The sequence below is a fragment of the Fusarium graminearum genome, chromosome 1, assembly GCF_000240135.3.
Source record: "Fusarium graminearum PH-1 chromosome 1, whole genome shotgun sequence".
Taxonomy (NCBI): Eukaryota; Fungi; Ascomycota; class Sordariomycetes; order Hypocreales; family Nectriaceae; genus Fusarium; species Fusarium graminearum.
In genome coordinates this window covers 11,094,925-11,119,288 of record NC_026474.1, presented here as the reverse complement: position 1 = coordinate 11,119,288, position 24,364 = coordinate 11,094,925, and the positions used below count along the sequence as shown (strand labels likewise).

Below are 24,364 nucleotides of genomic sequence, written 5' to 3'. Positions count from 1 at the left end.
CAAGAAGTCTTGTCCAAGTAGCATAAACCGACCTACTAATTCCGTCTCTTGTGCTTGGGGATGTCCTATAAGAAGGGACGTCTTCCTCATTATTTCCTCTCATCAGACTCCTCATCACACCACATTCTCTTTTCAAGATGCTCTCCGTCAAGATCCTCCTGGCACTGCTCCCCTCGGCTCTCGCCCAGTTCACAATCGGCGAGGTTGTCGAGGACAACTACATCATCACTCTGAAGCCCAAAGTCAACGAGACTGAGATAGAGCAGCATATCGAATGGGTTGACGATATCCACACCGCGAGTTTACTTCGTCGTGGTGAAGATGGCGTTGACAAGGTTTGGAACTCGACGTTTAAGGGGTACTGTGGTGAGTTTGATAAGAGTACCATCAGACGGATTAACCAAAGCGAGGATGTAAGTGATGCACTAGCTTTCAGGATATGATACTTATAACTTTATAGGTCCTCGCCGTTGAACCGGTCAAGAAAGTAACGCTTGCCACCGTCCAGCGTAACGCGGAATGGGGTCTTGCCTCCATCTCGCATCGTACTACTGGGTCAACCGACTATCTCTATGATGCATCTGCTGGAAACGGCATGTACGCTTATCTCGTTGACACTGGTATAAACTACGGGCATCGAGACTTTCAAGGTCGAGCCTCGCCTGGCTACAACGCCTATCCCGGTGTTCCCTTTGTCGATGTCAACGGTCATGGAACCCACTGCGCTGGTACCATTGCCGGCAAGGTGTATGGTGTAGCCAAGAGAGCAAATCTTATTGCAGTCAAGGTTTTTCACTCTGGCAGTGTAAGTTTCTCTGTCTTTTCATGCCGCGAGTACTACTGACACTTGACAGTCAACTACTGCCATCGTTCTCGACGGGTACAACTGGGCAGTCAACAACATTACCAACACGCCTGGTCGTAACCAACAATCCGTGATCTCCATGTCCCTCGGCGGCGGTAAATCCGATGCCTTCAATCTAGCCGTGGAGATGGCATACCGTCAAAACATCCACACCGTCGTAGCAGCAGGTAACAGCAACGTCAACGCCAATGACACATCGCCCGCGTCAGCCCAAAACGCAACCACAGTCGGCGCCATCGACAAAAACAACAACAGAGCCAGCTTTTCCAACTTTGGCCCCTTTGTGGACATCTTTGCGCCTGGCGTGTCGATCAAGAGTACTTGGATCGGCAGCGATAGTGCGACTGAGACGTTGAGCGGTACGAGTATGGCGTGTCCTCATGTCGCGGGTCTGTCGCTGTATCTCAGAGCGAAGGAGGGTTTGAAAACTGTTAAGAGTGTGCAGGATAGGATTAAGCAGTTGGCGACCAAGAATGTGATTGCTAATGCTGGTGCTGGGAGTCCGAATTTGTTGGCTTACAATGGAGGTGTTCCTACGAGGACAACGTTTAGGAAAGGTGATTGGGTGTAAGTGACCTAAGGTTGTCAGGAAAATTGACCGTTAGGAGGACAAGAGACGAAATTAGTAGGTCAGCTTATGGTTTGGACTGGAGTTTTTGTGCTATTGAATTTTGCCTCCTAAAGTTTGGAGGTTAATTTTTCTGTCAACCAGTGGTTGAGTAGCTCCTTTTGAGGCGGAAAGGAACTGGACATTCGCTATTTCTTAGATACACTCGTTTCGGAATTGTTGGTTTAGTTCTCGATTACACTCCTAGTTCTTTGAGGCGTGAACATATGCGTTTTGAGTGTGTTGTTTTTGTATGCCATGTCTTTGGGATTGTTGAACAAGTGAAGATATAGGGTAGACGCTGGCGAAGTGAACTTGGCGAGAACAAACATACAGAACACAGATACCACTAGGTATTTATCATTAGGTAGCTTCAGCTATAGATAGACCCCATCTACCTGAGCCCAGTTGTCTTTTGAGGATTAAAATCCGGGGCCTGTGATTATCAACTCGGATAATCGTAATGATGCTATACTCATGCATGCCATGTGTGCTATGCGTGATACGCGTGCTGTGCTGACGAAAGTGTCCACTCAGTCATAGGTGAGCACAGACAACGTGGCAATACAGGGTTGGGATGATGAAAAAGGAAAAGAGGAGGCCCGTGATGAGATAGCCGGTTCTAGGGAATCTAGTCTATGGTGTCAACGTCCAAGACTCGATCGATTGGCTTCTTGATGGTAGCATTTTGGAGATTGTGTAACCGTCACTAGATTGCTCACTCGCATTTTGGTATTGCAGCAGACAAGAATCTCCTCCACATTGTATCAGGGCAGTTTGGTTTACCCCTTTTATCCTCTCCACAGCTGCTTGGCACATGCATGTAGGTGATATGCACATGGATATATGTACTGGTAGGCCTAGAAACACTCGCTGGAACAGAGGAGAAGGATAACAACCATAGTCATCAGTTGAATCAAAATAGCTTCATGTCTCAAATAACAAAAGACAGAGCCTCAATTTGAAGCGCTGCAGCCGCCATAAAAAAGTGCAGTGAAATCAAGGTCTGAGGAGGCAAATTGACGCCCAAAGGATGTTAGTGTCGCGTGCGTGCCATTCAAGCTTTTTGCTTTTTTTACGAGGTGCGGGCTGCTCTGTTTTCTCGTTGGCGCTCTCTGCCGCTGCCGCTCGCTAAAGGGTGTTGACGCCCAGGCCCTCTGCTCGCTGTGACGCCCGTGCTTTTGGTTCCGTCCATCACCTCCTCCATGCCTTGATCTTGATCTTGACCTTGACTTTGACTTTGATTCCTTATCGTGACAACCTTTCTGACTATATCACTGTTTGAGTTCCTTCTTCCAGGCTGGGGAATCTCAGTGTTTGGCTTTTCTAGATCGTTATAAACCCTATACTTTGCCCTGTTCTTGGCTTCCAGTGATTGCGACAGCCTATTGTCCATTGCTTCCCACAATCAAGGCAGTGACTGCAGACATTCCGGGAATGCCACAGTCTGACTGACCATTTGTTTATTCACCGAATGTTCCTCTATTGCCTCTTTTATCCGTCATCTTGGCTGTGCTGTGCTGAGGTCACGCTTGGTGAAGCGCTGCAGTAGAGCAAGACACTGTCTTTACTGCTAAAACGCCCGCCGACCCGCTGACTCGACCGGATTTGATTGATTGATTACATGATCCATCTCGACTCCTCCACCTCCATCAATCCTTCTTTCACCCTTTTGCTCCCCCAAAACGCTCCAGTCCTGCGATAGCGATAGCGAAGCGACTGCGACTGCGCCAAAGGGCATCCCTTCACCATGTTTTGGAGGTTTGGCGGTTACGCCAACATCTCCACTATCGACACAATCCTCGACAAGCCCGATTTCACTCTCGAGGAGCTGCTCGACGAGAGCGATCTGATCCAGGAGCTCAAGCAGCACAACTCAAAACTCATCGAATACCTGCGCAGCGACAAGGTCCTCGACAACCTACTCGATTATGTAGTCGCTCCCAAGCTCGAGACCGTCGAGTCCCCCGACGAGTCCGCCACAGAACAAGAACAAGACCCCAAGGCCAAGAACCGCTTCTCCTTCTCACGACCGCGCGCATCCTCCCGCGCCACCGACCCGGGCAACGATGAGGAAGAGGAGCTGGAAAAGAAGCGCAATCGCTACGCATTTGTAGCTTGCGAAATTCTCAGCTCCGACACCTGGTCGATCTACGAGGGTCTCGCTGACAATCGACAATTGATTCGCGATTTTTGGAAGTTCTTGTCCCGCCCTGCCCCGCTCGATCCCCTCCAGGCGAGCTACTTTACAAAGGTCAACGAGTCCTTATTCGAGAAGAAGACCGAGGAGATGATGCAACTTCTGGTCTCTCTTCCTGATGCTGTTCCCAATTTACTCAAGCATGTCGAGTGCCCCATGGTCATGGACTTGCTCCTCAAGATTATCGCCCTAGACCGAAACGATGGCGGCGGGGGCATAGTTGAGGTATGCGCGCCCCTCACCAAAATTGATGCATTTATGCTAACGTTATTTATCTAGTGGCTGTACTCCAAAGACATTATCCCGAGCCTCCTCTCCTGCCTTGGTCCCGAGAACAACTGGGTTGTTCAAACCGCTGCTGGTGACTTCATCAAAGCCATCATCACTATCTCGGCCAACGCCTCCCAAAACGAGCAACAATGCATCGGTCCTAACGAGCTTACCCGTCAACTTGTCTCCAAGCCATGCATCGAGCAGCTGATCGGTTACATGCTTGGCGGTGGCAACCCTCTGACTGTTGGTGTCGGTATCATCATCGAGGTCATCCGAAAGAACAACTCCGACTATGATCCAGACATGGGCACCGAGTCCACCGCTGCGCCCTCAAGCCGCGACCCCATTTACCTGGGAACCCTCCTCCGCCTCTTTGCCGAGAACGTCCCCAAGTTCATGAGCCTCATCATGGACGTCCCTTCCAAGAAGGACAAGATTGACTCAACCTTTGGTGTCAAGCTCGAACCCCTTGGCTTTGATCGCTTTAAGACATGCGAGCTCATGGCCGAGCTGTTGCACTGCAGTAACATGGGCTTGCTGAATGAACCGGGTTCCGAACAGATCACAGCTCAGCGTGATATTGAACGACAACGTCTTCGTAAGGAGGGCAAGCTGGACCCTGCTAAGGACGAGGAGGACCAGTCCGCCGATGACCTTACCATGCGGACGCCTGCGCCCGAGGAGAAGCGACGCCTCGAGGTGACCAACGCAGATGATGATGGTTTCGAGGAGGTTGAGCCAAGCAAGGAGATGAGCGAGGACACCTCCCACGAGTTCGTCAAGGCCGAGGATGACATCCCAGCTGTTTCCACAACTTCGCTATCTGTTAAGGACGAGGATGACTTTGTTGATGAGCCGCTCAGCCCTCCTCAGCCTCTTGTCAAGGTGGAGGAGACACAATTTGACGAGCCAGATCTGATGGTCGCACCCTTGTCGCCCACAAAGGTCAAGGCCACCGAGCCTGCGTCCGCAGAGCCAGCAAAGGCTGGTTCGGAGGAAAAGACAGAAACCAAGGAGGCCAGCAACGAAAAGGTCGAAGAGCAGAAGCCGAGCGACTCGAAGCAGGAAGATGCTCCTAAGGAGGACGCCTCTGACTCTTCAGTCGTCTTGACTCCTGCTCCCTCCGAGCCCGAGACCAAGACTGAGTCCAGCGATGCCTCTGTCAAGGGTGACGAACAGCCCCGTAGCTTTTCTCCCCAACCTGAGGACACACCCGCGCCTCTCTTCTCTGCTCCACCTGCGCCTGAATCGGGAGCTGATCGCCCACCTCAGACACCTGAGAAGCCATCTGCTGATGCCCCTAAAACTGAAGAGGCTTCAACATCCGAGGCTAAGGAGGAGGACGTCAAGGACTCCAAACCCACAGAAGAGCAGCCCGCTGGTCAGACAGAGGAGCCCGTTGTGGGAGACTTCCTCAAGCACCAGTTCGTAGAGTACCGCGTTGTACCAACGATTCTTGTGAGTCATTTGCGCCGCTTGTGGAATGTATTCTAACCCTGCAGAACTTCTTCTTTGGCTACCCATGGAACAACTTCTTGCACAACGTCGTCTACGACATTGTTCAGCAAGTGTTCAACGGCCCCATGGACCGCAGCTACAACCCCACACTGGCTGTTTCCCTGTTCGAAGCTGCCGACATCACAAGCGCCATCATCAACGGCCAAAAGGCCAGCGATGAGTCCCAGGCCAAGACCAAGACCCGCATGGGTTACATGGGTCACCTTACCCTGATTGCCGAAGAGGTTGTCAAGTTCACCGAACGTCACCCCCCGGAGCTCCTCTCGGAGACAGTCCTTGACCGGGTTATGAGCCAGGAATGGATCAGTTACGTAGAGGGATCACTCGCCGAAACACGCGAGCGAGATAACGCCATTCTAGGAGGCGTACGACCAGAGGTTGCTATGGGTAACCGAGCCATGGGCGGCGGCAGTGGACTGGGAGGCGTTGGCCTTTCTGGGTTGAGCGGAGGTTCCGGAGGCAGCGGCTCGAGTGCCCTGGCTGAAGCTGGCTTGAACGGTGGCATCGAGCTCAACCAGGACAGCGGAAACGGCATCGGTCCTTTCACCATCAGCGCCGGAACATTAATGTCTGGCTTCGGCAGTAGCAGTGACGAGGAGGACGAAGATGGAGACGGAGACGAGGAAGACGTCAATTCTGAGGTGAGTGGTGCTTCCGCTGAAGATGGGGAGGATCGAGGAATTCCTGGATACCCTGGCATAACGGAAACTCTTGAGGATGTGATTATGCGTTCCCCAGAGCCTTACCGAGCCGATTCGCCTGATTTCGAGGATCTGCAGGATGTCACAAGAGGTTCCCCCATGGACCTGGATGGATCTGGAGCCCCGGTTCGGGGATCGGCTCAGGATGAAGAGCAACAGCACGCGGAACAGGTTGAGGATGTCTCAAAACCAGCAGGCAACCATTAGGAGGGTGTAGGCTACTGGGGAAGTCTTGATCGGCCCCGATCAAGACGTGAGACGCGAAACAGGCAAAGTCGAGTGATGCCACAGCTTGACGACCTCGAGACACTTGAGGAGATCGATGTTGAGGAGATCACGAGGCTGATGTTGGCGAGGTTTTGAGGCATTTATACCAGGCGTTGTGGGATAGATTGGGTGGATGGATGGGCACGGCAGGATTGTCATGTACAGGGTCTAGACCATGGCCCAAATTTGGGATTTGTATAGAGTTGTGTTTGGCAACGGAGACAAAGAGTTAGGAGTGCATGTCGCATACGAAGGAACGAAATGGAATGGGGGATCATGTTTTCGATGCCAGAGTTTTCCACGGACGCCTATCCTCATCTCATCACATCACATCTCCTAGTGTCAACTGATCACTCATGGGCTCGTACTGACGAGAGAATTCTAGTTCCGAGCTTACACGGATCCTTTGAACAACTCTGGAGGCTCGATGGACCCTCCATCGATTCCCCCACCACCTCCGCCCCCGCCTCCGCTGAACATTCCCCCTTCTCGGGCAAGACTTCAGCTGGCGGCTCGGTTGGCAATGCATCAGAAGAACAACCAAGCACAGCCGTCTGGTAACTTGAGTAACGACGATGATGATGACGATAACACCGCAGATCCTTTTGCCGATACAGAAGAGGACTTTGATGATGATGACCAACCTCAAGATGATGATGACCAACCTCAAGATGATGACGGGCGGGGCGCATGGTGGAGAGACGTGGTGAGAGATCGAGGAGGCAAGCCAGACGGGAATGAATCAGATGATGAACGCGACGACGACGATGACGACGAATTTGGGGATTTTGCAATGCCCGAAGACGACGCAGCCGGTGATCAATCCGTCCTACGGCCTCAGCCCGTGAACCCCGCCAAGGAAGCTTCTACCCGCGGACTCAGCGGTTTATGGCCTTTTGGTCTGTCAAAGGCCGAAAAGGAAAAGGAGGGGAACAAGTCGGCAGTCGAAGAAGAAGGAACACCAGCAGCGGACGACACAAAGGCTGTGGAGGTCAAAGAGGCGAAGCGAAGAACAAGCATTGAGGATCCTGATGATGATGAGGTTGTTGTTTAGCGGATACCAGTGGGCTTTTCGATAGATGTGATGAGATGGGGAGGGCGATAATGAAGGGTGTACGATATATAGGAATTGGAATCACGGTTTGTAGGTAGAAATGCATGTAAGACGAATCAATTATGTTTATCTGTGTTGTGTCTACAGATACTGTCTTGATAATGAGGCTGTAACACAGTTGTCAAGACCACCCAGTAAGTGACTATATGTCAAGAGAGTCATCTAAACAGAAACCCCAATGGCTTAAATCGATCGTTGAAAGTAGTTTGTCCCTGACTCGCTCCCAAAGCCAAGCCCCTTGGACTTGACTTTGCAAGTGAGCACTAACAAGAGAATGGATACATGTAAGAAAAGGCGCCTAGCTCATCTCGCTTATAGCCTTATTTCGCTTGTAGCCGAGGGGAGCGTCCCGTGGTGCCGGATAAGGGAGCGGCCATTGCTGGAGCTTGAAGTGCCTACCTCCTACTAAGTATCCGTGGTAACATTGAACGCTGTCTACGCTGTCTACTCTGTATGTACTCTTTTTTTGTTTTGTTTATTATAACTGGGTTGTTTGTTTGGTGTTTCTCTTTTCTTCTTTTCGAGTCAGTTTACTTTTTTTTTAGTTTCAAAGCAAGGAGTTTTTTTTTTTTAGTCCAGGGGTTCGTTCAGGTAAAGTTTTGAATGCAATTTCGGGTAATTGTAGGCCGCTGATATGGGGCTGTCTATGTACTATTGCGTGCGAGTCTGTATGTTCTTTAGGTTCTTTGGTAGGTCATGTTTGCGAGATGATGGGATGTTTGCCGCTGGGATTGCTGGGGTTTGTGGCTGTGAGTAGAATAAGCCTCTCGAGATGATACTATATTTGTCTGTTTCAGGTTTACCTTGTCAATATGAATGGCAGATATCCTTGGAATTCATTAGACATGTATCTCAGCCACAGTCAGTATGCTGATCAACTTAGGCCTTCAGTAGTTAGTCTTGGTCTAGACAGCTCAGAATCATGATTCACAGCCAAGATGAAACAAAAACAAGAATATGTCACGACACGCATATTCCTCCTAGTGGCACGTCATCCCCCATTGAAGGATGACCCCAACCAGCATCTCGATCCGCTGTCGTGTCTGATCTTCAGCAGTCACCAGTACTTTGTGTCGTGTCTGGTCTAGGCATTCTATGGGGTACCCTGTACGAACGTCTGCTGCTATTGGTTGCTGAGGGGAAGATGGGCTGTGTGTGTCAGGATTCAGGATTCAGGATTCAAGATTTGGCGATGGATTGAAGGATTGGAAAGAGGAGATGCTTGGGATGCAGAGAGATGTCATTAATAAATCATGGGTTGGTTTATAAGAGTCTTGGTGCTCGGAGAATGGGACTTTGGTTATATAGCAACTAGAGTCAAGTACTGATTAATTTCATTATTGCTTATTATGAACAATTGATTGCACTATGCAACAGTAACCATCATCGACAGTGTCAATAGTTGGATATTGTAGTCCAATATTTCATTCTCGAAATGTCCCAACGTCAAAGCCTTCCCAGACTCCAGGTGATGACAAATCTCGACTCTTCCTCCTCTCAACCTCAAGACCACCTCATCCAAGCCATCGCGTCAACCCTCTCCATCCCCCTCGACGACATCCTTCTATTCGACTCCTTCTCCGAACTAGGCGGCGACCAGGACTCAGCTCAACAAGTCTGTCTCGCCTGTCGAAGCAAGGGTTTGGACGTGAGCGGTAAAGACATCCTAGACTGTCCTACTCTAGCCGAGCTACAGACGCGCATCACGCCGCGTGGGCTAAGTTTGTCGTCCTGCAGCAGCAACAGCGACGACTCTTCGGGAGGCACATACTATTCATCCTATTCCAGCGATGAGCCGTCGACGCAGGGAGAAAGTGGTAGGGCTGCAGGGGACGACGGCGCTGTGGAGTCTAATTTGTCGAGCTTACGGCTGTCATTTCCCACCGTCAGCGCTGAGTCTAATAAGTTTACAGGCCTGGGGCTAGCCTGTTGCTGCATGGTTGTTACCCCCAGGGCAGGCCCATTTGACGGTCAATCAGTAGCTCTTATTAGGATCGACTCGGTCTCTGGATTTTCGCCCATCACCAACAACAACAACTTATCACCAGCCGAGTCCCATCTCGCAAAGTCGCAGATTTCTCTATTGCGCATGGAACACGGCCCCCAGATCTGGATCCCAATTGACCAGAGTCCCAACGACAAGAGGGCGCTGCAAACATGGGTGCAGAATATGGATTCGCTTACTTACAAGGAGGTCATGAAGCTTCAGATTCCCGCCCGCCGCAGCCGTGTCGTCACGAGAAAGAGAAGCACGCTTTCACCGATGGATATCAATGAGTTGGAAGGCTTTTGTCTCTCTCCCATGCAGCAGCTTTATTTTCAGGGCAACAACGACTCCATTGAGGGAACATGGACCAAGAGTGCCATCCTCAATGTCCAAGGCGGTGCGGAGCCAGCGGATGTGGATGCTGCTATTGATGCTGTCGTGGCAAGACATTCTATGCTCAGGGTCAGGTTCAGACAAACTGAAGGAAGATGGGAGCAGTGTATTTATCCCACTGCCCCGAGTTCGTATCATCTCACGCACCATGTCGATATCGCTGAGGATGAGATACGCGACTTGGTTGACGACATGCAAGCGAGCATCAACCCTACCAACGGACCTGCTTTTGCGGCAATGTACGTGCATAACCAGGAGAGACAAATGTTGTACCTCGCAGCACACCAATTAGCCCTGGACGATGCATCGTGGAAGATTGTGTTGAGCGATTTGGACGAACTACTTCAAAAAGGCACCCTTTTGTCCGGAGGATCGGCATCGTTTAAGTATTGGACAAAATGTCAAAGCCGACAGATGGCGCAGAGATTATTCGAGCCAACACTACCCTTTGAAGTGTACTCCGCCAATTTGGAGTACTGGGCTCTCACGCAAGAATCCAACACATTTGGAAACTCATCACGCCTGTCGTTCAACCTCTCCCCCGAGCAAGCGTATTCACTGGAACAATCGTCCGCCCAGGTTTTGAGAACAGATGTATCGGATATCTTCCTGGCCGCCCTGCTACTATCTTTCTGTCAAGTATTCCCAGAGAGAAATCTTCCGACATTGTGGAAACGAGAGGACGGACGAGATGGCGCGGAGAGTGAGTTCAACATTTTGGAAACCGTCGGATGGTTCGCTTCACTATGCCCTATTGGCGTTTCCATCGATTCGGAAACGGATTTGATTCAGGCTATTATTTTGCTCAAGGACACGCGCCGGGCTATCCCAAGATTTGGTGTTCCATTTTTTACATCTGAATTCGCGACTAGTCAAGGCGCATCTGCGAACGTCCCCCTCGAGATTGTCTTCAAGTTGAACGATACAGCGAAGCAGCTCCAGCGCCAGAATGGTTTGTTTGAACCAGTTGCAGCCCAAAACGAAACAGCTGGTCTCAAGAGCACCACAGGACCTAATATTGGACGGATTGCTTTATTCGAAATTTCAGCAGCGTTGGATACATCTGGAGCTCAAATCGACATTGTGTACAACAATACTTGCAGACACCAGGACAAGATCCAGACTTGGATTCGGACCTTTCAACACCACGTCTTCGACGCCATCACAAGACTACATACTCACGAACCGCACCTCACACTCTCCGACATTCCCCTCCTTCAAACGAGTTATCAGTCCCTCGGCCGCCTCTGTTCAGACCGCCGCGTCAACGTCAAGGATATCGAGACAATATACCCCGTGACACCAGCCCAGCAAGAAATCCTCATCGCACAAGCCCAAAACACAGGATCGTACCACTGCCACGCCGTTTACGAGATGGCTGCTCTTCAACTCCCTTTTGATGTCACACGGTTATGTGAAGCGTGGGAAGTCATCGTGTCCAACACACCGGCTTTGAGGAGTATTTTCATCGACGCTGTTTCACGAGAGGGTCTATTTGATCAAGCTGTTCTCAGGAAGATATCACCGAGTATCTTGTTCATCGAAACGACAGACCCAGATGATGCTGTGATAACGTTGCCGGCGATGAATACCTCATTTGGAGAACCAAGACATCGTTTGGCAGTGTGTTATAACCCTATGAAGATGATTATGAGACTTGACGCAAGTCAAGCAATCTGCGACGTAAGTCCTCTCAGAACCATTGTTTAAATAATGCTAACGATTATACAGTTGCCAAGTCTTCATCTCTTAATAGCAGAACTCACACGCGTTTTCTCCTCGCAAAACCCTCAAGACAACTCCTCTCTGCACAACACATATCTTCACCACATTTCCTCCGTCGACACAGCCTACAGTCTTGAAGTTTGGAAAATAAGCCTCTCAAACGCAAAGCCATGCATCTTCCCTTCCTTATCATCAGCTGGGAACAGTACCTCCCACACGTGTCCCTTTGGCTTTGACATCTCGCGAACTCAGATCGAGTTCTTCTGCCAGCAGAACAACATTGCTGCAGACGCTATATTCCAGCTTGCATGGGCTCTTGTCCTGCGCGCATTCGTAGGTACGCAGGAAGTTACGTTCGGATACCAGTTCAACGCGCGCGATGAAGACCTCCTTTGTGGAATTACGTCTCTGGTGGGAAGTTTCGCCACGCTTTTACCATGCTTTGTGGATCTTTCTGCTTCACAATCTTTGGGAGAATGTCTTGTTTCTATTAGCGAGACTTTTTCGAATGCACAGAGGCACGATAATATCACTTTGACGGAAATACAGCACGCACTTGGGCTAAAGGAGAAGACACTCTTCAACACGTGTCTTTACTTTGAGACTCCAGAAGAGCTCAACACAGGTGATGAATTGACAGCTGTGCTGGTTACTTCTGGTCGCAAGACGGATTGCGATGTTAGTCTTACGCTGATGTTTGTCGATGAGTACCTTCGCGGGGACTTGACATCGCCATGCCTCTCTGCATCACAGGTTCAAAGTGTCATGAGTAGCTTTCACGCAGCTCTATCCCACATTCTCGAAAGCCCTGATAAAGCTATCGTTGAGGCAGATCTTCTCACAGATAAGGACTATGCTTCTCTCGTCGTGCAAGACTGGGAATTTGTTCAGCAGTCGCAAAAGGTCTCTGCTTGTTTACACGATGTTATTCTTCAACACAGTCTTACCAGACCTAATGCTCCGGCTGTGTGCTCTTGGGACGGTGATATTACATATGTCCAACTCGCGACTCTTGTGCAGCGACTCAAGACATATCTCGTCAATCTCGGTGTTGGACCTGGAACTGTTGTCCCTGTTGTTTTGGAGAAGAATCACTGGGCACCTGTTATTATCCTCGCCGTTCTTCAAGCAGGCGCCAGTTTTGCACCACTTGATTGTCAAGACCCTGCGACTGCAAAGTCAACAATCGATTACCTCAACCCGCACGTCGTTCTCGCTACAGAGACTGCATGGAAGGATCTTAGTACCCTGGCTATTAACCTGGTTATCATCAACGATACATTCTTCGCCATGCTCACACCTTATGTGTCAGCCATCGGCAAGGACGCTACTCCCGACCACGCAGCATGCATTTTTGTCACGCCCAAGAAGTCAAGGAGTATCTTTTTCACCCACGCTTCTCTCCTATCTACTTTCATCGCCCAAGCCGAGCCCTTCAAACTCAACAGCGAAAGCCGCGTTCTGCAGCTCTCAGCATTCAACGTTGATATCTCGCTTGTGGAAATCCTCGGCACGCTCGTCCACGGCGGATGTGTCTGCGTTCCTCACCCTCACGACAGAGCACACGATGTAGCCGGTGCCATGGCACGCATGGACGTTACATGGTCATATATGACAAGTCTTCTCGCGCGAAAGATCAACCCTGACGCGGTGCCCAGTCTAAGAACGCTGTGCTTTCGCACGAGAAGGCTTGATCCCGATACATATATGCCCTGGCTGGAAGACCATGATGTTTTAGTCGCGTACGGCGCACCAGATATTTGTCCCTTGGGTATTTCTGTAACCGCTGTCACAAAGCACAGCAATCTTAATGTCATCTCACCACCAGTGACAGGCAGGTTCTGGGTCTTGAATCCCGACAATCCCAAGAAACTCATGCCTGTCGGTGCAATCGGCGAGTTAGCCATCGACAGTCCTCTCGCCACACCTCATCGCTTCGCCTTGGACAAACCCCTCCAAGCACCAGAAACATATCAGTCTACAGACGAAAAGCCGCGTGCGCGATATCTAAAAACAGGCCATCGCGTACGCTACCTCGACGACGGAACAGTTCAGTTCATTTCCAGCGTCCGCGATGAGGTTAAAGTCGGCGGCTCAAACGTCGATGTCGCTCAAGTCGAGCAAATCATGCGTCGCTGTCTCGGCACAGGTATCGACGTGGTAGTAGACTCGATAACCACACGCGACTCAGGGCCTTTACTAGCTGCCTTTCTAGAATTTGGACCTCACGTATTCCAACCGAACGAAACCCTTCGTGATCTCAGTCCTGAAACGAGAGAAAAGACGTATATCGCCAAGAAAATGTTTGAAACTGCTCTTGAGAGTTCAGCTGCCCGGGACCGTCTTCCAAGACACTGCATACCCTCCGTCTTTATCCCCGTCCAGTCCTTCCCCATGTCTACCTCTCTCAAAGTCAATCGGAGAAAACTACAGCGTATGGTATCCGATATCTCAACACACGACGTGTTACACATGTCCCGCGTTCCCAACCCAGGCGAGATCCAACGCATCATCATCTCGCAGAAGCCTCTCCCCATCACAGGTCCCGAGGAAACCATGCGCGAACACTGGGCCAGCGTCATTGGCGTTTCCGTCTCTGCCATCAAAGGCTCCAGCAGCTTTTTTTCCGTAGGCGGAAACAAGTATCTTGCTGCTCAGTTGGTTGTTGCGTGTCGCAAAGCCGGTCTTTACGTTTCATTGACGGATCTTCTCGGCGAGGCAAGTCTTACAGAGATATGTCGCTCGTCAGAGTCGTCTACTCGCAAACAACCAAAGATCAAGACCCTTGCTGCGAAGAAACTAGATATGAGATTCGTCAAAGATGTCATCGCGCCGCAACTTCACTGTTCAAGCCCAGACGTTCTCGACTTTGCAGAAGCTTCCGCACAACAAGTCCAAGCTCTAGAGCTGGGTATGTTCAGAACCCGCGCCGACATAGTCTGCCTCGCGCTGCGCTTCAACGGCCACGTCGACCCATCTCGTCTCGAAACAGCGTGTAGATCTCTTGCAAAGATGCACGCCATCCTCAACGTAGCGTTTGTAACGCACGAGCACCGCATGTATCAAGTCCACTGCGCTTCTTCCACACCTCCCTTTATGACAATCTCATGCCCCCCTGCTGCTCTCGACGACGCAACGCAGAATATCGTCAGAGAGAACCAGAATTTGTCTTTTGATCCTGCAGTACCTGTTACAAAGTTTACTTTCTTGAATGGTGATACTCAGGGCTCGTTGATAATTCGTCTAAGCAAGACGCAAATCGACGATGTCGCTGCACATCTTCTCATCCACGACCTCGCATCACTCTACGACGGAGATTCAACACAGGATATTCCTCGCTCTTCATATCTAGACTACACACGCGCTTCGAGGGTATCTTACCAACAAGGTCTCGAATACTGGAACTGCCAACTAGACAACGCAAAGATGACAAAGATCATCGCATCCACCCGTCCCGTCCCTCCAGCATCAGTATCCGAAATTCGGACACTCAAGCAGACAACTTCTCTAGGCCATCTCGCCCCCTACGGAATGACCCCCGACGCAGCTCTCAAAGCAGCATGGGCCATCGTCCTCTCCACCATCTCCAGCACCCACGATGTTCTCTTCGGCGAAGCAATCCAATCCTCATCTCCGAGCCCGGACATCATAGGTCCCATGTCAAACATCCTCCCCGTCCGCGTTCAATTTCCTCCAAGTCACAGCACGCCCCTCGACTTGATGAACTGCATTCAACTTCAGCGCCAATCGCACGCGCGCCACGAAGCGTTCGGTATTCAGGAACTCGTCAGCAAATGCACACCCTGGCGCTCCTGCACAAGATTCAGCACCATTGTACAAAACTACGTCCCGGGTTTACTAGACGGGTCTTCAACAATGAACGTCCACGGCGCAACGTTTACATACCGCATGATTGAAGCGTGGACAAAGGACTTTCCAGATCTTTTCGTCAGATCAACCGTCGAAGCCAACGACGTCGTAACCCTCGAGATCAAATACTCTGAAGAACGCCTTTCACACTCTTTCGTGCAATCATGTCTGAGTCTTCTCGTCGCAGCTTGGGAAACGCTCACACATCCTGATATGATCCATCAACCTATGATACACTCATCCGACGAAATCGCCCGTTCAGAGCGCAAGATTCCCTTCCCCGCGCGCCACTCCCCTCCAGTCGAATCCAACATCGACAGCGCGCAACGAAAACAACTCCAGGAATCGATTGTTTCGGTATGGACAAAAGTGATTAACCCATCACCGTCCATCCCAAAGAACAAACTCCCCAGCACCCCCTTCTACAGCATCTCGCAAACCATCCTCCCCGCACACACTCTCGCTTCAGAGCTCAACAGCACACTCTCTCTATCTCTCACAGCAGAGGACATCCTCGCTCATCCAAGCATGAACGCCCAACTAGATCTCATAGCAGGCACACTCCCACCCAAACACACCCCCAGCATCTTATCCACACTCAAACCCAAACCCGCTCAAGACCGCTCTTTACGCGCCAGTCTCCGCAGCTTCAAGAACCGAAACAGCGTTCTAAGCCTACGAACGAACTGGATAAAGACCAAGCGCGCGCCATCAGAGATATCAGATGAAACAACAGCGCCGGCTACAATCATGGAAGAAGTTCCCACCATTGTGATACCCGAGATAGGATCGTCGGATACGCCTGTGAGCATAAACAACCATTTAGTTGAACTGGATGCCGGACCTGTAACGCATCTGCTAAGTCCGGTCCAGAGCGATGATCGGAGAAGTAGTGGTGGTTCGTCGCGGATGATTATTGACGAAGTGAGTTATACGCCTTCGCCGAGGATGTCGACTTGGGGAAGTAGATTTGAACTACCAAGGAGAGGAACATCACCCATGACTCGCAGATGAGCACACACACAAACACAAACACATTTGACATGTGCTTTCTTCTTCTTCTTATTTCTTATTTTATGCCAAAAGGCTTTTGATGGATTATGATACTCATGTCTCTCTCTTATTTCTTAACTGTTAGATAAATAGTATGGATTAGATACCAATGAAGGAAAAAGATACCCCAATCAAATCAAACTCCAATTAATGCTTTCAGTGTCAATCTCATATCTTGATTCAAATTTCAAAAAAAATAAAAAAAAATAAAAAAAAAATGCCATGGGATAAACATGCAACCCCCAAGTTTAACATGACCGCTCTAACACCACCTCTGAGTACATGACATTATAACAAGTTTTTTTATACAATATTTTGTCAATGCGACAATCTTCTATGTCAATGCGATCGGGGTATATATAAAAAAGTCTCCATTTCCAGGTCAGTTTCCCAATACAAACAACGCACGCTCAAAACATTTTACCATTTTACATTGCGCCAAATCATCTCATCATGAAGCCAGGACACGACCGACTAGTGAAACTCTCCAACTCGAGGACCAAAGTAGTCGCTGCCGTCCAGAGGTTGAAGGGGGCAAGCGTCGTCTTCGCATCCTGTATAACCGACGGTATTGCCCCACCACTTGAATTCGGTACCTTCGAGCTGGAGAGAGAAGAAGATGATGATGCCTGCAATGGCAATGCCGCAAGACCAAGCTGCTGAGAGCACAAAGTTGTACTAGATAATGTTAGTAGGTCTCAGTGAAGACAATACGCGACAACTTACTTTTGACCACAAGCCGAGATAGCGCGACTTGAGATAAATCCAGGAAAAGTATGCAATAGGCACTGAGGGCCAGACGTATGACATGTTGTAAGGAGCCCAAACGATACCTCCATACATGATAGCCACAGGGTGAATCTGTCGGGTCCAGGTCCAGTGAGGGAACCTCTTGTTGATAGCCCAGACAACAAGCACAACAACTACACCCAATGGGAAACCGATCAAGACCTCAGTGTAGAGTCCGTTCTTTCCAAAAATCTTGCTGGGACCAACAGTACCCCAAAGGACAGAGGCAGTGAAGAAGGTGTTGACACTGGGACATGTCATCTTCCATCGAGCATCCTCAGTACAAACACCATCGATCTGTGTCATTTGGAAGTTGAGGACACCAACACAAACAAAGGTGCTGATAAAGGTGGCAATGATCTGAGCAAAGAAGGTGTGTCGCGGAGGGATCTTGACGTAGTGAGCAAGCTTAAGATCGTTGGAGAACATGACAGCGTGAGCACAAGTAACATAGCCGAATGACTTGAAGTAGTTCATGGCCAATGCGTTGCCCTCAACGAAGGATCCTCCGATGAACTCGGCAAGGACAGTCAAAGTGACTTCGATACCAGTCATGGCCTTGATGATTCCGACAGGAATGACAAAGACCAAGCAAAGGGCAAGACCGTAGAAGATGACACCAGGAGAAGTGTGCGTATCCCAGCCAGCGATGCCAGAAACACCGAATGCCATAGCACAGAGAAGACAAACCAGGTACCACCATTCGGGAACTTCGCGATACGCCTTCATCAAGCGGGTGTGGACGTCGAGATCGTGAACCTCCTCGGCGCGCTTCGACTTCTTCCTCATGCTGTTGAATAGACCCTTGAAACCGGTAACGATCTCACGACGATGGAACAAAAGGGCGTAAGTAAGAGTCGAGGTGTAGATGCCAAAGAAAAAGATGTAGATCACAACGTTTCCAGCACCAAGGAAGGGGGGCGAATAGTCCTCGTACTTTTTCGCGTCAAACAGACCACGATCGTTGATAGCCCGGGTGACATTGTACAGCTGGCCCCAGCGATCATAGACACGGTTGCTGTTGATGGGAAGGTACCCAGTGTTGTAGATGTTGGAGTACCAGAGTCCAAGAACCACCCACATGGAGATGAAGGCGCCAACGAATCGGTTGAAAGTACTGAAGAATGGAACCATGAGAGGATCGGCAGAATCCCACAGAAGGACGTTCCAATCCCAGGTAGGGAATGGGTTGATGCCAAGACCGTTGTTGAAACCAGTAATGGTGTTGAGATCGCGGTTGTAGGGGTCAATCCAGGACATCCAGCTAAAGTTGGAGAGCGAGGTCCAGATGTAGTTGGGGAACCAGAACCACACGAACATGGCACCAAACATGACATAGAAAAACTTGATACGAGAAACGCGCCAGATCTTGGCAAAGGGTCCCTGTACCGGAGAGTTGTTGTCAGTGTGGAAAGCCGAGTTGAGCGCAATGGTGACCAGGGAAGCGGGCCAAACGCAGTACGAAGGGTAAACGAGGAATCGACGGCAGACACCAGCCATTCCGTAGCCGATAAAGTTGGTGCTCAGCGCAATCAGAATCTGGTAGGCAAAGTGGGAAGCATATGGCTGGTTGAAGTACTGTGGGAGGTACTGAACCCAGATGATCAGGTTGGTGTACGGGGTGTTGTACGCAACGTTGGCCATGATGGTAATAAGCATATGCTCCTTCTTGGAAAAGGGACCTGGGTTGAGAGAATGGCGCACTCCAAAGAGAGTGATGCCATAGTCAGGAAGCCACCTTTCGCAACCTTTACCAATCGGGTATGAGAGCAGCTGAGCAACGTTGGCCATGATTCGAATGGCAGGCTGACGGATATCGAAGAGCTGGTTGGTAAAGGCTAGAAGCATGGAAAAGATGAGGCCAATAGCCCAACTTCGGATTGTTGAAGACGGGATGGACGTGTCATCCTTGTTCTCGACGACGGCACGAACTTCGGCGTAGGGGCTGTTGTTGGTGATGAGGGCGGCCTCGAGCTTCATCTCCTGGACCAAATTCTCGTGCTTCTCGGGGTTTGTGAATAATTCATCGTTTTCGAGAAATGCCTTGATCTTTTGGATGACAGTGTGCGGAAAGTTGGGATCCTTTTCGTGAATGCGGTAGACGCGAGCCATTATGTGGCGCACATCTTCGAGTGTGTACTTTGAAGCGAGCTCGCGAGCCTCGAGTAAGTCGTCTTCTGTGACGTGAAGATCCTGCTCGGTGGTGTGGTAATCGCGCATGTCATCTTGATCGTAGGAGAAGGACTGTTGGCCTATGTGTTAGTCTGGTTGATGCGTGGCGGAGACGTGGACGTTTATGAATGATGCAAAGTAACGCAAAGCAGTGCAACTCACCTCGTCATACTCAGAAGCCGAATCGCCAGCGATAGGAAGCTGAGTCGGGGGGAGCGGCTCAAGGGGGATCTCATGAGTCTCGGAAGAGGAGAGCCTCTTCTCGTTGTCGGCCATGGCCAAGGGGCCTCCTTCAGGCGATGGTGTGTTCTATTCCTCCAGTTTCACTATCCGTGACAATTTCCCTCGACCTGTGGTCGCTCTTTCTGCGTGTCGGATCGATTGCGCTGGAGTGATTGATGGATGTTTTGGTGATGGTCAAGCGACAGAGGTTGATGGAGTAATTCGGATCGCGTCAATAAAGCCGAGATGGGGACAAAGTATCGTGATGGTTGATTGTGCTGGTTGACAGGAACAAGAGAGCGACAATGGCGCGAGGGAAAACAGGACCCTGGTTAGAGAGTACGAGGAGCGCAACAACGGAGGAGCCGGTGGTTGAGTACAGTTTTGGTTACGACGGGGTGCGTGGAATCAAGGCAAGGCGAGGAGTCGAGTCGAGTCTAGTCTAGACAGAATGGGTTGTACAGCGAGAGAGCACTGTAGACTACTAGACTCTGCTGGAAGTACGCGTGCGTGGCGCAGCCGTCGGAAGGTGGAATTGGTTATGTCTCAAGTTATCGTGTCGCAAAGGAAGAGCGGGAGAAGAAAAGAGAAGAGAAGAGAGTCGGAGTCCGGCAAAGGACGATTTGGAGTTGAGTCGAGACGATACGAGATGAGAATTGGACAGGACAGAAGGGAAGGAGAGAAATGACGGATAATGCAATGGAAGGTGCTAAGGAAGGTGAGATCCATGCCTGCGGCCTGCCTCTCAGTAGTATCTGTGCCTGTCCTGTCCTGTCTGTACCTGTACTGCACTGTACTGGATTGGCTTTACTCACAGTGAGTGGCGGGCCCTTTTGTGATCTTTGGTAGGTCAGGATTTTATTGTGGGTTTATCTGGGAATCCCTATTGGTCAAAGTCTAACGGGGGGGGCTTGGGGGAAGTTGGGAAGGAACAAGAGTGCCCCCAAAAAAAGGCTCGGGCTCGGAACTAGGGAGCCGGTAGTCCAAAAGCAAGCAACCCAACGGCAAAGACGGCAGGTTCGTTGCCTCGGGAGTTGCAGCGAGTACAGTGAGTGAATTACTATTACCTGTAACTCTCGATCGTTAATTTTAATGCATTTGACGAGAAATGCAACTATTAAGTATAAATAAATCACAGACCTGAAAGGTGCTATAAACTAATAATCCATCTTCAGCCTCGAAATCACTTCCTTGTTCTTCTCTACACTTGGCAGCAGCTACGAATAAGGCGACAGGAATCAGTCACTACTTCTAGTCAGTACGTACATACATTCCTTGGCCTTTGGTCCCCTTCTCCATGTCTTGGCATTGTGGGACAGGACAAGAACTGAACAGCCACTCACCACCACCACCAACAGCCTAGCCTAGTTTCATTATCCCCAGCTTCCAGGCTTTAACCAAGCAATTTGTCATTGTAGACTCAACTCGCCTGTCAGACAATTTCATCTTGGTTCACCATCTTCAACAAGACCAAGTATATAAACACCCCAGATATCCCTCTCCTTCTACCCTTGTCTAGTACCTACCTGTCACTGACACTCTCTCTCACGGCAGTCTCTCGGTACGTACCGCTTCTCGGAAGTAACGGCACGGCTACCGGCCTGTCTCGTCTCGGCGCTGTCCTCTCTCTCTCTCTCGCCTGCTCAACTCAAACCCACGTCAAAGGTCAAGGCCGATTACCCGAGCTCTCTCCAAATCTACAGTGCACTTGTAACCTTGACGAAACATGTTCTGTGATGCTTATTGGCTGCCCCGGAATATCCCATGAATTGAACTTGACTTTGATCATCAACCACCTCAGAGTCCAAGATGCAATGATGCGGTTATCGGCACATCACGACACATCACGACATGCAGTAAACGTAAACAAGTCCACTGCCGGGCTTCATTTCTCGTTTGTATTTATTTACAGTAACAACTTCACCACATGCTTCGTATTGAGTTGGGTAGCATCAAGGTACTGACTATTGAGATGCCATGCTACCCTGCGCAACCATGAGACCAAGAACCATCTGCCATGAATTGACATCTTGGCACATTCAGCCGAGACCTAGCTGCAGATCTAGCAGGCATTTTGTTGATTCAGACTATCGCACTGTACTACAGTATAATGGCACTGATCTAGTGGTTGATGGAAATATTGAGTCAGCTTTGGTGAGTATATAGCCTAAAAGCGTGCCAATAGTTTTGTCGAGTTTGCGACCCACTCAACGGCCCTCCCTTAGCAGTCACCTATTAGCAGGTATAGGGTGGTTGCAATTGAGATAAACATTATTCTATGAGATCTGTAACTCGTATCAATCTACCACCCATATCCAATGACAAAGAGAACAATTCCTTGACTACTTTACAAAGACTTGAGAATACCATCGACATGAACAAAAGACAACTCCCTGTACGTATCATACCAAACCTTGTCAGCAAAAGCTTGTCCCTCCTTGGTGTGCAATAACTGTGTGTAACTAAAGAATCTGTTAGTCATATCCTCAAAACGTATAAACAGGGTATACTCACTGATGAATTCTCCAATCCATGATATACGAACCATGACTCTCCTTTCCCATCACAACACTAGCCTGAACAAGTGTACTCGCCCCCTGCTCCAAGTTCCGCGCAATAAGCCACTTCATCACAGCGAGGACCTGCCGAACCACAAAATTGCCCTGCTGCTGAAGACCCGTGTTTCTTACCAAGCCTGGATCAACGAGGTTGACAATCACATCATCAGAGCTCAGACGCTCAGCAAGTTTGTACACCCAAAAGTGCGCGAGACCTTTGTGCTTGGCGTACGAGGGCATGGGGTTCATGCCACCCGAGAACTTGGTCTCGTCGTCGTAGTGTGCCAGGACATTATCGTCGTCAATATTGGGAAATTCTGCCATCAGGGAAGTCCCCGAGTTGACAATCGTGAGACGTCCCGGTTGACCAGCGGGAGCTTTTTGCTTGAGTGTGGGAAGAAGAAGTGTTGCGAGCAAAACGGTAGACAGGTAGTTGACCTGGAAAGAAGACTCATGACCTTCAGGACTGAGCTCAAACCTTGTCCACTGAGATCCAGCGTTCAAAATGGCGAGATCAATTCGATCGAGAGTTTTGCACTTGTTGGCAAAGTCCTGGACACTCTTGTGAGAGAGCATGTCGACTTGCCAGACGAGGATCTCGGCTTTGGAGTATTGGGTGCGCAGTTTGGCGGCGGCAGATTCGCCCTTTGAGAGAGTCCGCACAGCAATGATGAGACGCTTGAGGTTTAAAGAAAGAAGTTTCTCTGCTGTAGCATAGCCAATGCCTGTGTTTGCGCCAGTGATGATAATGGTGCTTTCTGTGAGGGAGAGGTCCTTGGGTAGAGGGACAGGTTTTGTGAATTGGGAGCCGAGGAAGTGGTAGTCGTCAGCGACGAGATCAAGAGATTTGGGAGCCATTATGTTGTTGGTGAGTTTATATAAAACGTATTAAATGTGATGGTAGTAGTACTGTTGGAGGTTGATTGTATTGATGTGCTAGATACTCTCAATGCTATAGCGAACGAACTCTTTTATATACCTTACATCTGAGCATTATTAAACATTTAAGCATATTGGCAAAAGACCCAAAGAGGAAAAAAATTATACAAAGCTGTTAAGTCCGAGTTGTTGAGTGTTGTATCGTCATGAAGCAATTGCAAGCCCGTTGGAGTATATCGGACAAGTCCCAATCCCGAAGTCAGTGACCCCAAAGACAGAATAAGACAACACATATCATAGTCTAGACGCACCTAAATGCTTGAGCTATTCTGTCAATTGCTCAAGCGGATCGGCATTAGCTAGTGCTTATCCCCATGGATCGCGACACTAACCCTTATTAAAGTAAACTCTAACCTGAATAGGAAAACAATCGTGGTCTTGGCATGGAGATGAAGGATCGTGCTGACTGATAGTGATATTGTCGCTGTCATTAATACTGAGATTGTTTTCCTAAAAGAGTAAATGGTTCATCTTTAACCTTGACTTCCTCTCTATCATCTCTGCCATCATGCTGGAACCCTTCTTTGCTGCGCCTACTCCATCAGTTGTTGACCCAGTCAAGACAAAGCCACGAGCTCGCAAACCAGGTCCTCGCCAACAGGGTCGTGAGTTATTAATAGCAAACCACTTAGTTACGATATGTACCTGACTAAAAACGTTTAGCTAAAAAGTTTGAGTTTGTGTCTTCGGGTCCCGTTGGTAAACCTGCGCCCGAGACTCGAAAGTTCATCCGTAGCCATGTAATGCGCGGCAAGAATACCAAGAAGACCCCAGCAGTACAACCAAACCAAGATGACGTTGAAGAGATTCATCGCCCTGCGCCATTGGCCGTCACTAGCTTCACAGAAGAGTCCTTATGGACCGTCGGACATACACACTCCCGCGGCGACAGAGCTTGGATCCAGTCACCGTCTCTCATCGCCCATCTAATCAAACCACCCCGCGATCTAGAACTCTTCACATTCGCTACTCCACTCGATCAAACCTCTCGATATTTTATATACCGATGTATGTATATCCCCAATCATCTAGTGATACTCTGTACTAACTCCCCAGTTCTAACCACCATAAAAGATACGCTCTACCCAGCAGAATGGTGTGTCGACTCGGA

The 24,364-nt window shown here is 49.7% G+C and overlaps 6 protein-coding genes across 6 annotated transcripts; 3 read left to right on the top strand and 3 right to left on the bottom strand.

The window, feature by feature from the left end:
• Positions 1–137: 137 nt before the first annotated feature.
• On the top strand, positions 138–1,436 carry FGSG_10525 (alkaline proteinase precursor; the record flags this gene model as incomplete). The annotated part of the gene is made up of 3 exons (XM_011321217.1): positions 138–413; positions 461–805; positions 855–1,436. The coding sequence occupies 3 exons, from the start codon at positions 138–140 to the stop codon at positions 1,434–1,436; spliced, it is 1,203 nt and encodes a 400-aa protein (XP_011319519.1).
• A 1,111-nt stretch (positions 1,437–2,547) lies between these two features.
• FGSG_13779 (uncharacterized protein) lies at positions 2,548–2,868 on the bottom strand (the record flags this gene model as incomplete). The annotated part of the gene is made up of 1 exon (XM_011321216.1): positions 2,548–2,868. One exon carries the CDS (start codon positions 2,866–2,868, stop codon positions 2,548–2,550), a length of 321 nt encoding a protein of 106 aa, XP_011319518.1.
• A 354-nt stretch (positions 2,869–3,222) lies between these two features.
• Positions 3,223–7,485, top strand: FGSG_10524 (uncharacterized protein; the record flags this gene model as incomplete). The annotated part of the gene is made up of 4 exons (XM_011321215.1): positions 3,223–3,897; positions 3,952–5,403; positions 5,448–6,335; positions 6,817–7,485. 4 exons carry the CDS (start codon positions 3,223–3,225, stop codon positions 7,483–7,485), a joined length of 3,684 nt encoding a protein of 1,227 aa, XP_011319517.1.
• A 1,495-nt stretch (positions 7,486–8,980) lies between these two features.
• FGSG_10523 (uncharacterized protein) lies at positions 8,981–16,534 on the top strand (the record flags this gene model as incomplete). Its single annotated transcript, XM_011321214.1, has 2 exons — positions 8,981–11,608; positions 11,657–16,534. The coding sequence occupies 2 exons, from the start codon at positions 8,981–8,983 to the stop codon at positions 16,532–16,534; spliced, it is 7,506 nt and encodes a 2,501-aa protein (XP_011319516.1).
• An 85-nt stretch (positions 16,535–16,619) lies between these two features.
• Positions 16,620–20,354, bottom strand: FGSG_10522 (uncharacterized protein). Its single transcript, XM_011321213.1, has 3 exons — positions 19,697–20,354; positions 17,300–19,606; positions 16,620–17,251 (listed from the first exon to the last, which is right to left on the bottom strand). Exons 1-3 carry the CDS (start codon positions 19,808–19,810, stop codon positions 17,048–17,050), a joined length of 2,625 nt encoding a protein of 874 aa, XP_011319515.1. The 5' UTR covers positions 19,811–20,354; the 3' UTR covers positions 16,620–17,047.
• A 1,749-nt stretch (positions 20,355–22,103) lies between these two features.
• FGSG_10521 (uncharacterized protein) lies at positions 22,104–23,172 on the bottom strand (the record flags this gene model as incomplete). Its single annotated transcript, XM_011321212.1, has 2 exons — positions 22,104–22,149; positions 22,271–23,172. 2 exons carry the CDS (start codon positions 23,170–23,172, stop codon positions 22,104–22,106), a joined length of 948 nt encoding a protein of 315 aa, XP_011319514.1.
• Positions 23,173–24,364: the final 1,192 nt, after the last annotated feature.